Raw genomic sequence first — 15,270 nt, 5'->3', positions numbered from 1 at the left:
TATCGAGTCTAATTTCATTACCGTCCTTCTGCACGAGAATAAACTTGTTGCGTGGAGACCGAATTTGAATTTGCATATAGATCTCTGAAGTTTTCGAATTGAGCATCTGAACACTTTAGGTCCAGCTACTGAGGTTTGGATCACACATCTGAAACTTCAGTTCTTACATCTGAAGTACTTCGGTTTTCACATCCGAACAACTTCGGTTCTCACATCTGAAGTACTTCAGATGTAAGTACTGAAGTACTTCAAATGTAAGAACTGAAGTTTCAGATGTGTCGTCCGAACCTCAGGAGCTGGACCTAAAGTGTTCAGATGCTCAATCCGAAAACTTCAGAGATCCATATGACCTAAACTTCGGGTCCCACGCACGAGGGTTTTTTCTCCGTGATGCCGCACATTGGATCGAGTCAATATGAGATGTCGGACAATATTCGGAGACTTTAAACGCTCAAAACTCCGTTTATACAAGACTGTCTGTAAAAGTGGCTCCAATGGTTTCCTCGTGTTTTCTTCAAGACCTTGTCTCCACGGGATGTTTCACGGGATTTTTCCCAAGTTCGAATTGCAGTAATGAAATACTTCTGGGCTTTTTTTAACGTTAAACAACAAAACAAAATTTCTTCCTCTTCTTTTAAAGTCGTTTTTGGGACTCCACAATGACTCTTAGTTGGCACTGTGATTAGTTTTGACTAACTCAATATTTTTCTCAACTTCGCAAGGGAGATTTTTCCCTGGGACAAATCCTATAAAACGTCTTGTGGAGACAAGGCCTTAGAGGCACCCCTTGAAGTTTAAAATGTGACGCAATAAACATCAAAATTTGTAATTTTAGTCAAAAATTTCATGTTCGACCTGTCTGATTGACTCGATCCACAGTGTCACGGTTGCAATACCGCGAATGTTTTAGCTCCTTGGCCAAGAAACCGATATACTGCCCAGGTTTACATTCATGAAACCTAACAAAAAAATTCTAGAACATATTTTAACATCTTGTTTTGCTTAAAGAAATTGTTGATTTGATGGGACCTTTTGAGACTTTTAAATAGATAGCATTCTACTTGAACACTATGCATCTTCATAAATCTCGATAAAAATGGGAAAACTATATACATAACCATTTATCTCAGTTTACACATTTTCTGACACGTTTTATCATCTCGAAGAATGACTGATCAACGTTATTGCGCAAAATTTAGGGTGATTTTGTCGGAATTTTCAATGATACTTTTCTGAAAATTCTGCAAAAAGGTATTGCCTCACGCGAAAAGTTACCGTAAAAGCAGCAATTTTAAACCACAATCAAGAAAAATGTGCCGGTAGTTTCGTCGTATATTCATTAGAAATATATTTTTAAGATTAATATTACCTATTTATTCATCAAAGAGTAAAACTTGGTGACAATGAAATCGTAAGGTATTTCAGTGGGAAAAAAATGATCATATCGTAGCGACAAAATTTTAGTCAGCAGTGCTGAGTAGCTTCCGAATTTGCCTGTGTCAAACTGACCATTTGAATTGAAATACTCTTTTCACCAATTCAGCGAATATCAATTTCATGAAACGCAATATGAAATCAAGTTGCCTAACGTAGAATTTTTTTTTTTGTTAAACCTCACAAGCTGCCGGAAGGCACAAACTCATGCGATGTAAGCGAGGGAAACAAGCGCATTGAAAGTTGCATAATCGACTAATTGAAGGCATTCTTGAGGCTGGTTCTTATTGTAGCTACTTCACACTTCATAGACACTAGACACTAGTGACCTGCTTCCTTAAAAAGTGAAAATTGTGTCTAAGATGAATCGGAAACGCAGATACGACCTCTATTATCTCTTAACGGGCATTTAAAAGCCCATAAAGTCTGGAACTTAGTTGCGGAAATAAATCTTGATCACCCTTTGTAATCAATAATAAAGACTGCAAGACTGTAATTATGACTATGAAAAAATAGAAGACCAACTGAGAAAAACATGGAAAAAATTGTTAAGACCTCGAAAAAATGACTGTGCGAGAGGCTATATACTGGCCTATTTATTTGTTTATACGATGTTTCATGCTTTAAACTTTGAATTTTTTAAGCCTGTCATCAATTATCAAAATCAAAGTGTTATGGTCAAATCATGTATTTTTACAAGTCAATACGGTCAATTACTTTTCTGAGTTTGTAATCAAAGTTTTCGCTAATTTTTCATTGAGTAATGTCAATCAAAAAAATTCTGTGTCATACATTCTCAGCATTTTCGGTGCACGCAAAATAATGATGCTCTACTGCCTCAGCATTTGACAAAATACTTGATTTCCCTCATGGCCTTTCTCAGTGATCATACTTAAAAGTTGGCAACACCGTAGTTTCTCCATTTAAATGATCAATTCTAGGTGAGACATAAGATTTACATGCATTTAAATGGATCCAGTACTGCCAACTTCGATACTGGGCCTTCAACATCGGCAAATGACAAATTGTAGGCGCATTTCTGAAGCGGGGTATTGTCGAAGTGATTGACTCGAATACCCGATGAGTAAACTAGACGTTTCAAAAAAATAAGACTGATGTATCTCAGGGACAATCACTTTGTCAATCGAATAGGGGCTCCGTCCATCACGAGCACTGTCACAGAAACATAAATACGGAATTGACTCCTTACCGATAAAGTTATGAAACACTAGTAGTTTAAAGCACGTTGCCTCATGCGTTCGAAGGTATTGCTTAATAAATCCTGCTGTCGAGAGGTTGTCCGTGGTTTGCAAACCGTATTGCTCAGGGGCAGAAGCGCGCCTTGCGATGCGTTTTGGAGAACTATTCTCCAAAAACAGTTTCCTGGAGGAAAAAATCACGTCTGAAAATCAGTCGTTTCACTAATGAGAGAACGTATAACTGCATTATAACGTAGAAAAATCTCCATCAGTAAATAAAGTTTTCACACATGGAAGAAAAGTTCAGTTCAAATCTAACATCAAAGCCTTTCGGTCCAGGTAACCAAAATTCGGCTCCTGTGAACGTTTCTATTGACGGAAGGAACCGAAATGATTTGGTGCTCAGTATGAACTGAATATCAGCCTCTGTAACCGAAGTTTTTTTTTCTCGGTGTACTAAAATATTTCGAACATTTCCTACTGAGAATTTTACTGGTTTCTCTTCTGATGACACAAAAATCAGGAAAATTTTTGACAAACATTGCACAGTCGTACTCTTGTAAAAAAAAAATTCAATTGTTTCAGTCAAAATTGCTACCTTGAGGTGAACAGCGTTTTGCGGGACGGAACTAAGCCACGTCAGCTATTGCCTTTACCTCGGCAATTTAATTTTGTACAGGAGAACTTTGGAGCTGATTCCTTTAAAAACTTTTAGGAATTTGCTTCGTACTATGCAGAAAATTCACTGAAATTTGCATCAAAATTTGCGCAACCGTTTTCATGTAAAAAATAGAATTTCCCAATTAAATTTGGCGAAAGCCGACGATCGCATTTAGCAAAAAGGAACCAGCGCGATTACAGTGTTGTTAAAATTTTGTTTCTCCATAATTATCTAAAAATTCTCCCAGAACAGCAAAAAGTTTCAGATTCCCGCCAAAAAATTGTTAATTTTAAAGGAAAATAATTGTGTGAATTATAAAACGGTACATAAATTATGTATTTTTAAAAGAACCAAAGGGAGAAGTTGCACGACTTTGAAAACACTGTAATCGGGCTGGTTCCTTTTGGCTAAATACGATCCAATTGGCGTTACATTTTTTTGTCTGGGAACTGGGAAATGACGAATTATCGAAATGCCACATGAATGCACAGTAACTTGTCACATGCCTTACGTAAAAAAAAAAAAAAAAAAAAAAAAAAAAAAAAAAAAAATTCACAACCAAGTCACGGCGATAGCTGATTGTAAGTGTGAAAAAAAAATACCAATAAAAAAAACACATCATCAGAGCTGCATTTCATTCATTCGATAGGGGAAACACTCCCTTTTTACAACAGTTACATTTCTCTCACAAAAAAAAAATCACAACCAAGTCACGGTGACAGCTGGTAATCGTAAGTATAAAAAAAAGACCACGGGAAAAAAATCGTTATCGGAGCTGCATTTAATTGATTCGATTGAAGGAACCACTGCCTTTTTAGGACAGTTATATTTCTCTCACATTTTTCGCGGACGAGCTCATCTGCGATGCTTTTCGACTCGTCGTTGTGGCGTCGGCGTCGGTTGGCGTCGCGACGAGGTCAGCAGGCCGTTGGTCCGCGGATCAAGACGTCGCGTCTGGCGTCTCGTTCTCACCTATCGCGCCGCTCCTCAAAAAGTAGTTTCCTCTCGCAATACCCGATGTTTTGATCAATATGTGCCCCGCATCGTTTCGTGTTTTCGTTTTCTTGACTGGAATCATCGGCTGTCTCTCCACAATCGTGAGTACTACATCTTTGTTTCGATAGATCGCATCACTGGACCTTTAGACAAGGTACGAATTAGACCGCGTTTGAAAAAAAGGAACCAAGCCACATCGGCGATTGCCAACTTTAATTGGGCAATTTATGTTTTTACATTAAAGCAGTTGTGCAAATTTTTTGTGCAAATTGCAGTGAATTTTCTGCATACCACTGAGCAAATTCCTTAAAATTTTCATATAATTTCCTCACGTACTTTCTCTTGTTAAAAATTCCAGTAAAATTTGACAATAGCTGATGTGGCTTGCTTCCCTCCTGCTAAACGCGGTCCAATTAAAGCACAACGCTGCGTGTTATCTCTTCAAAATCTCACAATGAAAACGAATCTCACAACGTCTGAAAATTAAATTCTGAACAAGATGTAAGTATTAAGCGCTCAGCCGATAGGCAGCGCTTTTTGATTTCGACTTGCCTCTGAGTACTAGTATACTATAGTGCAAATGGCGCACCAGCTCATCGATGTGTAGGCTTTTTGGGGGGGTCCATTTTTAAAATAAATAAAGCTGTGAAAACTGTATTTTATGCTTTTAACGTAATGCGCAGGTAGTTTCGATCGTTTGTCTGTAAGAATTTTTCTTAGCGGTAGAGTAATTCTTATCGAAATTGATCATTGAACTCAAATGAAGCCTAAAAAAACGCGCCTGATGAGCTCAACGGTGAGCTCATTTTCGGGAAACAAAAATACGCGTTTACGGTTCCGTGGTAACCTTTGATTGCTATCAGCTGATGTTTTATTTCCATTACCAGCCAAGTCGACGGAGTTTATACTTCCTTTCTTCACTAAATACATTGACTAACACCTGGAGCGCTTTTCTAATACGACAGTATTAGAACTTTCCCGCTTGTTTTCTTTTAACATTAGTTAAGTGGCAAAAATACAAATAATGCCACTTATATAATCGTACTCTTATTTGATCTGTGTGTATTTTTTTCTATGTAAGAGTTTGAATAGAAAACATGCGACGTTTTCTTCTACTTCAGACCTTGTCTGGTGGCCCATGCATTAATTGCCACTGTTTGTGCGTTCCTCCATCGGTTGGGGTAAGGGAGCGCTTATTAAACATGGACAAAGTTTGCCAGTGTTGCTATTAGCATTAAAAAGGATTCAAATTAAAAAATTTCTTATGCTGAATCAAACCAGAAATCGCTAAGGCGGCAAAATGTAGCGATCACCCCAGAGACTTTAAATGCATGCGTAGAAAAGTAGGCATATAGACAAACGCGAGTTGCTTGACGCATGGAGACATTATTATTTAAAAATGTTCTCAGTCTGAACCACACGAGAGATCGCTAGACGGCAGAATGTAAGAATAAGAATAACGCCGCAGAGACTTCAATGCAGCGCAGAAAAGTATGCACACCCACTAACGCATTTAAAGTCGCTTGACGTATGAAGACATTATTATTTAAGAATTTGTTCATGCTGATCCATTATGAGAAGCGTTACTGCGCCGCTAGACGTTCGATACCGACTTTTTTTCATATTATTTGGAGGTATCAATACTAAAAATAACTATGTGAAACTCAATTAAAGTAAGAGGAACTGGGTGAGTAGGATCTGCAAGGAGCATAGTTCCTTCGATTTAATTCATTTTTAGCTAAGATATGTCCATGAAAATGCACCGAAAAAAAGTGAAGTCGAATTTTACACTGTGGATGTAAAAAAAAGTGTGCAAGAACTTATGAACTGCTGTATTACCTGCTACAACAGACACTATAGCAATGCCGGGATGTAAAATTAACTGCTGTGGCGGGGTAATTCAGCATTTTATAAGTTCTCGCACACGCTGCTAAAAAAAACCTCTTGGTTCAAGAGTGCAGTTTCTTGTCGCCGGATTTAAGAGTCTGGACTCTTGTTTCAAGCGGATTTTGAATCGAATCAATGCAAAATCCGCTTGAAACAAGAGTTCAAGACTCTTAAATCCGGCGACAAGAAACTGCACTCTTAAGTCAATGCACCGCGGCATTGGTCCAAGAGGTTTTTTTTACCAGTGCACTCTTCTTACGTTCAGAATGTTAAATCAATGTCACTTTTTTTCGGTGTGTCAAGGAAATGCAATCACGAAATATTCGCTTTTTGTTTTAATTCATTTCACTTTCATCACATTTCAGCCGGAGAATGAAGTTGTGGTGAGCGAGGTTGAGGATTGGCCAGCGGAGCCCATACCGAAACTGGGGCTGGTAAGCGGCGTGGCCGTGAACTCGCGGCAGCAGCCCATCATCTTCCACCGAGGGCCCAGAAAAATCAAGCCATACGACTCAAAGTATGATTCAACTGCTTAATTCCGTTACCTCGCCTGTATTTTTCTTTTAAAGGGAGGCTTACCAAAATGAGATAGAAAAAAGAAGGATGGTAGCAAAATTTTGTTAGATTCTTGATGGGAACGTCTGATCTGTTGGATGGTAACTATATTTGGATTGCATTTTGCAAAAAGGAACCACTAGCATTGCAATGATGCTAAGATTGTGCAACTTCTTCTTTTGCAATAAAATTGCGGAAATCGTGAAAAACAATGAAATTTAGATGGTAATTTTTTCTTAAATTTACAGTCTTTAGCGAGTAAAATAGAAACTATTAATGGATAATCGGGTTTTTCCTCCAAGACAAAAGAAGTTGCACAATCTTAGCAACATTGCAATGCTAGTGGTTCCTTTTTGCAAAATGCAATCCATTTGCGCTCGGTAGTCGTGCGTGTTGCATGCCGATTGAACTGAAGGCGCCTCAGTTATTTTCGTGCTCACTGCGTGCGCTATGCACATCGCGTCGTTTTAGAAGAGCGTATTGTGCCACTACCAGAGAAATATGAAAAAGGACACATAAATGAGCCACCATTGGAACTAATCGGACAATATTTTGTAACAAATTGACTAGTTTATAAATGGATTGCATTTTGCAAAAAGGAACCACTAGCATTGCAATGTTGCTAAGATTATGCAACTTCTTTTGTCTTGGAGGAAAAACCGATTATCATTTAATAGTTTCTATTTTACTCGCTAAAAACTGTAAATTTAAGACAAAAATTACCATCTAAATTTCATAGTTTTTCACAATTTCCGCAATTTTATTGCAAAGGATGAAGTTGCACAATCTTAGCATCATTGCAATGCTAGTGCAAAATTTGCAAAATTTTGCAAAATGCAATCCAAATTTCCAACAGTTTTTTTCTCTTTTTCTTATTCATGTCAAAAAATTAGCGCTACTCCTTTCTGAAAGTGAAACATCATTGCGTTCAATTGGTCATCAGCGGCACGAAAAGATGGCTGCGATAGGATCGCGCGAGTTTTTTCTGGTACTGAAAACTTACATGTTTGCGCGAATATTCAATATTCAACGAGGAAGCGTTGATCTGGCAACCTTAGTAGTTTGTGGTCGATAGCTACATCACGGAAGACTGTTCATTCCCTCTTCACAGACGGGCATGTCTCTCTTCGGTGGATAGCCCTCGCAGCAGGAATGGACCAGAGAACTGTCGTAGATATTTAAAAAGTGAAATAGGGGCCGGTGGCAGCTACGCGGCCGCCACCTACTGAAAAAACTACACGTAAAAAATCGTATATCAACCATGTTCAAGTTTTTTTTAAGATGAATGGATTCAAAGCCAGTGGGTGCACCCGAAAGAAAGCGCATGTTTACCTCTGATTGCGACGCTATGCACCACTTTTATGTTTGATTTTTAATAGATGTTTTTAAAAAGCTACACACAGTTTTTCTGAAAAGTTTCCGCGAATTCACCATCATGATTTCAAATAAAATTATTGAAAATTTCGACGCGATATTTTCGTTTGTTCTATAATCGTTTAATGTAACCAAAAAAAAAAAAAAAAAAAAAAAAAAAAAAAAAATTAAATATCATCCGAGTTTCTGAATCTTTACGATGAGAATACATATTTTCCCTTTGTTTATGGTAAAAACTGGAGCAGTAAGTCAAGAATGATCATTCATCCAGTCATGTAGGCGCTAATATGCGTTTTACGCCGACTGACCGACTGCACTGCGTTTGGCGCAATGCGAGAAGTATTCATGCAGTCTTGTAGGCGCTATTATGGGCTCTGCGCGACCGCACTGTTTGGCGCAATGCGCGAGGTATTCCTGAAGTCTTGCAGGCGCTAATACACGTTTGACGCCGGCCGCGATTATTTGAACTCAAGTTAGAATAATCGCGGCATCGAATATTAGAGCTTTAAATGCCTATGCTGTGTTTCGACGCCGGCCGTATGAGTAGACCAACGTTGCCTCGTTTCTCCCGATTAAATATTTTTTCCGAGAAAAGTTAGGAAAGTTCTTTATACCCACGACCATTTTTCAATCTCTTCACTTCATTTATCATCAGGAGGTAAGACATCGATGACTTGTCAACAAACTAACCTAAACTAGAGTTAATATAAAAATGCGTTCATATTCCCAACTGTTTCCTGTGTTGCCAAACTTCTAGCTTAAATTAACTAATCTTCAATGATAATCACGAGGGCGCTGTTGCCGAATTGTAATACGGTCCATTCTTGTTTCTTTATATGGAAATCACGAGTCAGAGAAAGCAAGATTCTGGGTAAAGAAACTAAAGCATCATAATCCGGTGCCGCCCTCTTGGTGAGCATTGAAGGTATTTTTGTGCCTCGAATCATAATTTGAACATCATGATGGTTTATTATTTTTAATAACGGCTATATACGGCCACAAATTATCTAGGATGGAGGATCCCCCCTCCCTTCAGCTACACCCATGCACTTTTTTTAACAAGAATAGACCACTAGACAAGGTACGAATTTAAGCAATCTGATACGTGTTCCTTCACCAGAATTTCACGTAGAACACGATTCACACAACGAAAACTACTAAATCCAACTCTTAACAAAGATATTACCGTTTTTATTAAACATTGGTTACGAGGAATTTGAACTGCCCGCTCACAAGAAACTCGCAGCTCTACGTGAATCAAATCGCGCACAACAACGGTTTCAGCAAGCTTCTCAATCGAGCAACGTTCATTTCCCATCATGTTTTGTTCAAACTACAAGCAATTTGCTATAGCTGAGCCGAAGCGTCAAAATCGAGGTTGCCAGATTTTTTTATCGCAGAGACTGTCATGATAACGTTTAGCGCGCGATGTGAATCATAGAGCATTGAGTTTTCATGAGCGGCGATGGTTTGAATTCACGCATTAAGAATCATTTAATATCTTCGTAAGGGATTGATTTCGGTAATTTTCGTTGTGCGCATCGTGTTTTACGTGAAATTTTGGTTAAGCATCATGAATCAGAATGCTGAAATTCGTACCTTGTTTAGTGGTTCATTGTGCGAGAGAACTTTTGAACAATTTCTTTGACTATCAATCAGACATGTACTGAGGAAGCACGCTGGATCTATGAGCGTTGTACGATTTTTTTTCTCAGGCACGGATATGTCGATAATGAGGCATTGCTTTGATTCTTAGGTTATACAACGAGACGGGTCATTTCTTACTGAGCCATGAAGGCCCGATCATGGAGGATACGGTGCTCACCTTGGAGCCCGGCTCAGGGAGCGGTGCTTCGGAGCTGGGGCAAAGGCCTCTTCTACTTCCCGCACGGCATTGCCGTGGACTCTCATGATAACGTCTGGCTCACCGATATAGCTCTCCATCAAGTCATGAAGGTAAGCCGCGATCCACCGCTTATCACAGCTGCCGGATTGTGTACACGGAGAAAAAAACTCGTGCGTAGGACCCGAAGTTCAGATTTCAGGAACGGAAATAAATGGTGGTCTGGTTTGCCATTTATTATCGTATCTGAAATCTGAACTCGGAGGAGTTAATTTTGAATCTGTGGAAGAGGTCAAACAAGCCGTCCACTCTTTCATCCGCGGTCAGCTGAAAGACTTCCACGCACGAGGCATCCAAAAGCTGTTCTCTTAGTCTTAGTCTCAATATCAGACTTGCTTGGATCGAGCTGGTTATGTGGAGAAGTGAGGTAAGCCCCTTATTCTACAAAAATTTCTTTGATTTTTCGTCAGTGATGAACGACTAAGGCTTTGGCAGAGAAGCTCTTCTCCTGTAGCGGACTTCAAATCCTCGCAGATTCGGCGGGAGCGTCGAGCACCTCGGCGCGTTCAAACGGCTCGCGTTCGGCCGCACATGGTCCGATTTTGTTGCGGTTTGTTTTGTTGAACTCAAAATATCCTAAGGAAGATTTTGAGCCCAAGCTTTTTAAAATTGGTCCATTCTTATGGATTTTAGAGAGGGGGGATACTTACTTATTGAACGCCCCTCGTAGTGAATGGATCCCAATAAATTGAGGTAAAATCGCGAATTTATTGCGACTAAATGAAACCTTTATCCATAGGGAAAAAGCGCAATGAAATTGGTGAGATTGCTAAAAAAATTCATGATCTATTGCTGATTTTATCGCCATGGATGACCACTATTGTCAACAAAAACATGTTTCACTGGACAAATGTCCCTTGTAAAAATTCAGGCAGAACACGTTAACCATACGGAAAAGTTTAAAAATGCCTTGATCTACAAAAAAATGTCGAGCCTAGAGAAAACTTCTTGATGTACCTATTGTTCTACGGAAATATACTTGAGTAAAATCTCTCGAGGTGATCACGTTTTGTTTCTTTCCTCTTTTAAATGCATTTCTTTGGAAAATGTAAACAGTTTATCTACAAAATTCGTACGTTTTTAGTATCCTCGGTATAAGTACGATGAAAAAATGTGTTTTCTAGAATTACTGTAGGTATTATTTCAAAGATTTTCCACTGAGTTCATTAAACCACTTCATTAATTATATACGGCTAGAAAAGCAAGAACAACGTGGATCCATGACTGTTGTCATAATTGTTAACGCCACATAATCACAATTTACTTAACGCAACGACAGGGTTCTTAACTTCAATTAAAGAGGTAAATGATGGGAACTTAGTGGCCCATTACGTGAATGTATCTGCATGCCTGAACACCATATGAGCCAAATGGCATGCTCCTCACGAGATGTAAGAGGTAAAAATCCAACTCAGTTTCCTGTTCAATGTCTTCTCACACTTTCAGTTTTTATTTTCTTAAATGATTGAAGATTTCCTTGTAAATGGAGCCCCTGCGTGCGTGGGGGATTTGCGATTTTAGTACTGTATCTTGCGTAAAATTTTACGAGAAACAAGATGGTGCCACTGGTTTTCTCTGAAACGTACCACAAAGCTCAGAAAAAAGCTCTCAAAATTGAGGCTGTGATGGTAGGGATAACCGACGCTATCCTGAGAGTCCACCTCTACATCTATAGTCAAACTCTCCATGCAGAGATAGGGAGCAAATACATTTGTTGCTTTATTTGCTTGGGTTGCCACTTTGTTTGGGGACTCCAAAACTGAAAATACGGCGACCCTGCTAATGTATTTGCTCCCTATCTCTCCATGGAGGGTTTGACAAGATATAGAGGTATACTCTTAGGGCAGCGTGTAATGTCCCCTCTATTACGCCATAACTTTGAGAGTTTTGTTTTGAGCTTTGGAGTCTGTTTCGAGAGAACCAGCGACACCATCTTGTATCTCGCAAAATTTTACGCAGGAAAAAGTACTTAAATTACAAATCCCCCCCCCCCCCACACACACATACAAGAGCTCCATCGGAATTTTTTATACATTTCATTGATCATGTTCATGCGTCTCCAATCATCATTGTTCATTTAGAAATCAACCAGGTTACTATAGTCTGTTGAATGTTTTCAGTTTGCAGAGAACTCCACCACTCCTGAGCTTATACTCGGGGAGAAATTCAGCCCCGGTTCGGAACTCCATCAATTTTGCAAACCGACAGCCGTTGCGATTTCAAAAGACGGGAACGTTTTTATCGCTGACGGATATTGTAACAATCGAATTCTTAAATTTGATGCTAAAGGCAATTATGTTTCCCAATTTCCAACCCAGGACACAGGTGAGAAATATTCTCAGGATAGACGCGCCGCTCACTGGGCCGACTGAATAGGAGAGGTCGGACGAAATTTGGAAACTTTAAACGCTTATAACTCCATTTATACAAAACTTTGAGGTTCTAAAAGTGGTTTCATTGGTTTTCTCGTAAAATTTTCGTCTAGAGGCATCCATTGAAATTTAAAATGTGACGAAATAAACATCAAAATTTGGAGTTTTAGTCAAAAATTTCATGTCCGACCTCTCTAATTGATTCGATCCACTGTGCGCCGCCCACTGGGCCGAGTTAATAGGAGAGGTCAGACAAAATTTGGTGACTTTGAAAGCTTATATTTTTGAAAATATAAAACAAAAATGTTTAAGAGTGGCTCCATTGGTTTTTTCGTGAAATTGCCTGGCACCTCTTGAAATTGAATTTGTGATGAAATAAACCTAAAGATTTGAAATTTTAGCCAAAAATTTCATGTCCGACCTCTTCTATAAGCTCGTTCCACTGTGCGCCGATCGCTTTAGTAATACTGCCGTGCTATTAGGAAAAACGTCGTATGAGCATACAGGCGTTGCCATGTTTTCCTCAATAAAATGTGAATTTTCTAGATAAATTCTGAATATTTTACCTCCAATTTTTCAGACAATTTCGTTCGCAATTTAATCTAAAATATCTAAGAATTTCACGGAAAAATATGCACAACTTTCTCCAAAATTACATGTGTTACTCGGGGAGATTTGGCAACTCTCGAATGTTCATACGGCGTTCTTCCTTAGCACGGCAGAATAAAGCTCTCAAAATCATTGAAGGACGGCTACCGACCTAAGCTTCAAATGGCCGCGCTAAACAGGAAGGAACCAAGCCACAGCCACATCAGCTATTGCCAAAATTCAATCGGGCGGTTTAGTTTTTTTACAAGAAAACGGTTGTGCTGATTTTCGTGCAAAGAGGCTCTCAAAGTTTCGCCTCTTTACGGTATTCGATTCGACCATCGAACCAAGGTTTAAGTGGAAGCTTACAATAACAGAGTTTACTAACAAATTTTTATAACTAAATAATTCGCCTTCTGCTGTGTCTGCAGCAATTTTTGTCACGAATAAGTTTTGCGTGCTGATTTCAGCTCATCACATATTTGACTCTCTGAGGGCGTTTGCGAAAGCAATTCGCCTTCAATTGCGTCTGCAGAAATTGTTCTTACGAAAATGTTATGCGTGCTGATTTCAGTTCATTACATACTCGACTCTCTGAAGGCGTTTTATGTGCGAAAGTGGAACGCCCTGTCGGAGAACAACAGAAGTGAGATTAAATGAATCGCTCAACCCCTACTTCGTTCGTTCTCCAACAGATTGCGCTACTTGTGCACATAAAACGCCTTCAGAGAGTCGAGTATGTAATGATCTGAAATCAGCACGCACAACACATTCGTAACAGCAATTGCTGCAGACGCAACTGAAGGCGAATTGTTCAGTTAAAAAAAGAGTAAATGACAGAGAGTGTGCATCCAACGGAAGGGTATGTATTCGATTGACATGAATCGAACGAAAAGTAAAACGTGAATCTATCCGATCTAAACCGATCGACACCGATTCAACGGACAAATAAATAAAAAAAAACCGGATCAAAATCAGTGGGAAACTTCCACTTACTATGAACATTTCAAATTCCGATATTATGAAAATAGGATCAGCCAAGATTTGGATTTCTCAGAATCACCCCCTGCAAACCGTTTTTGGGTACTTTTTTGTTGTACTTTTTTTCTTTCTTTTTTTCTCTTTTTTTTTGGCTTCAAAATCACTGTGGGCAGGGTTCCCTTGACACATTGGCAAGGAGCAAGAGGAAGTATAAAATGAGTTATCGAGATAGTGTTAACTTCTTGATTTTTTGGCTTAAAATCCAGATTTTTCATAGCAGTAGCTTACAAGTTGCTTGCAGTTTATTTTCAACTTAAAATAAATTATGAAGGCGCACATTAATGTTTCTTCTTGACGTATCTCTGCCTTTGCTTGTAGAATTTTTGGATTGTGTTATCTGATACTTTTATGTAGTAGCGAAAATGCAGGAGCCCGTATTGCGTGACCCATCACTTGAAGGATGCGAAATACCTAATCTTCCGCATTAGAGTATGATGCACTGATTCCGCATTACCTAGAGCATGATGGACCCGGTACTTATCCTCCAAAAAATTCGATCGAATCACTGCTTTACACCGACGTCTCTAAAAATCGTGCAATGATGGTTGAACTTCTTCTGTTGAACAGCACCTAAAGGATTTCATCTGAACACTCCCCACAGTTTAGCATTCATTCGGGAAGAGGAGCTGTTGTGCGTCGCGGACAGGGAGAATCATCGTATTCTATGCGTCAATATGAACCCACTACACGCATCAGAGACTCTTAAATCCATAACTAGCGTGGAGAAACAAGTCCTGGGTAGCCCTTGGGCCATCGCAAGTAGAGGTAAGTACACGCGACATACAATTATCAGAACAAAGATTTTCGAATTACAAAAATGCTTTCGACAGAAAAATTGGGAGGGTATGGATTTTATCAGCATGAATCGATCGAAAACTGAAAATGTGAATCGAGCGACGAGAACACCGATGATCGACACCGATTCGATTGAAAAACGTGAATCGATCGACAAACCCGTGAATCGATCGACCAACCCGTCAATCGATCGACAAAACCAGCCAATCGACAACTCCTTGAATCGATGGACAAAACTATGAATCGATCGATTCCGTGAATCGACCGACAACTCCGTGAATCAATCGACAACTCCGTGAATGGATCGACAAAACCAGCGAGTCAATCGTCAACTCCGTGAGTCAATAGACAAAATCAGCGAGTCGACCGACAACTCCGTAAATCGATCGACAAAACTGTGAATCGATCGACCGTCCAGTGAATCGATCGGATTATGCCGATCGAATCATGTCGATCGGTGCACTT

The 15,270-nt window shown here is 39.3% G+C and overlaps 1 protein-coding gene across 1 annotated transcript; it reads left to right on the top strand.

The window, feature by feature from the left end:
- Window positions 1-4,152: 4,152 nt before the first annotated feature.
- On the top strand, window positions 4,153-14,775 carry LOC140225017 (peptidyl-alpha-hydroxyglycine alpha-amidating lyase 2-like; the record flags this gene model as incomplete). The annotated part of the gene is given in 5 exon segments (XM_072302390.1): window positions 4,153-4,391; window positions 6,543-6,694; window positions 9,863-10,062; window positions 12,130-12,334; window positions 14,578-14,775. Coding segments are annotated over 3 exon segments (568 nt in total), but the record flags the coding sequence as incomplete, so codon positions are not given.
- Between the last annotated feature and the right edge of the window lie 495 nt (window positions 14,776-15,270).

Source organism: Bemisia tabaci, chromosome 7 (genome assembly GCF_918797505.1).
Source record: "Bemisia tabaci chromosome 7, PGI_BMITA_v3".
NCBI classification, from domain to species: Eukaryota; Metazoa; Arthropoda; class Insecta; order Hemiptera; family Aleyrodidae; genus Bemisia; species Bemisia tabaci.
Note: the sequence above shows the minus strand (reverse complement) of the source record. Positions and strands in the feature narration are given on the sequence as shown.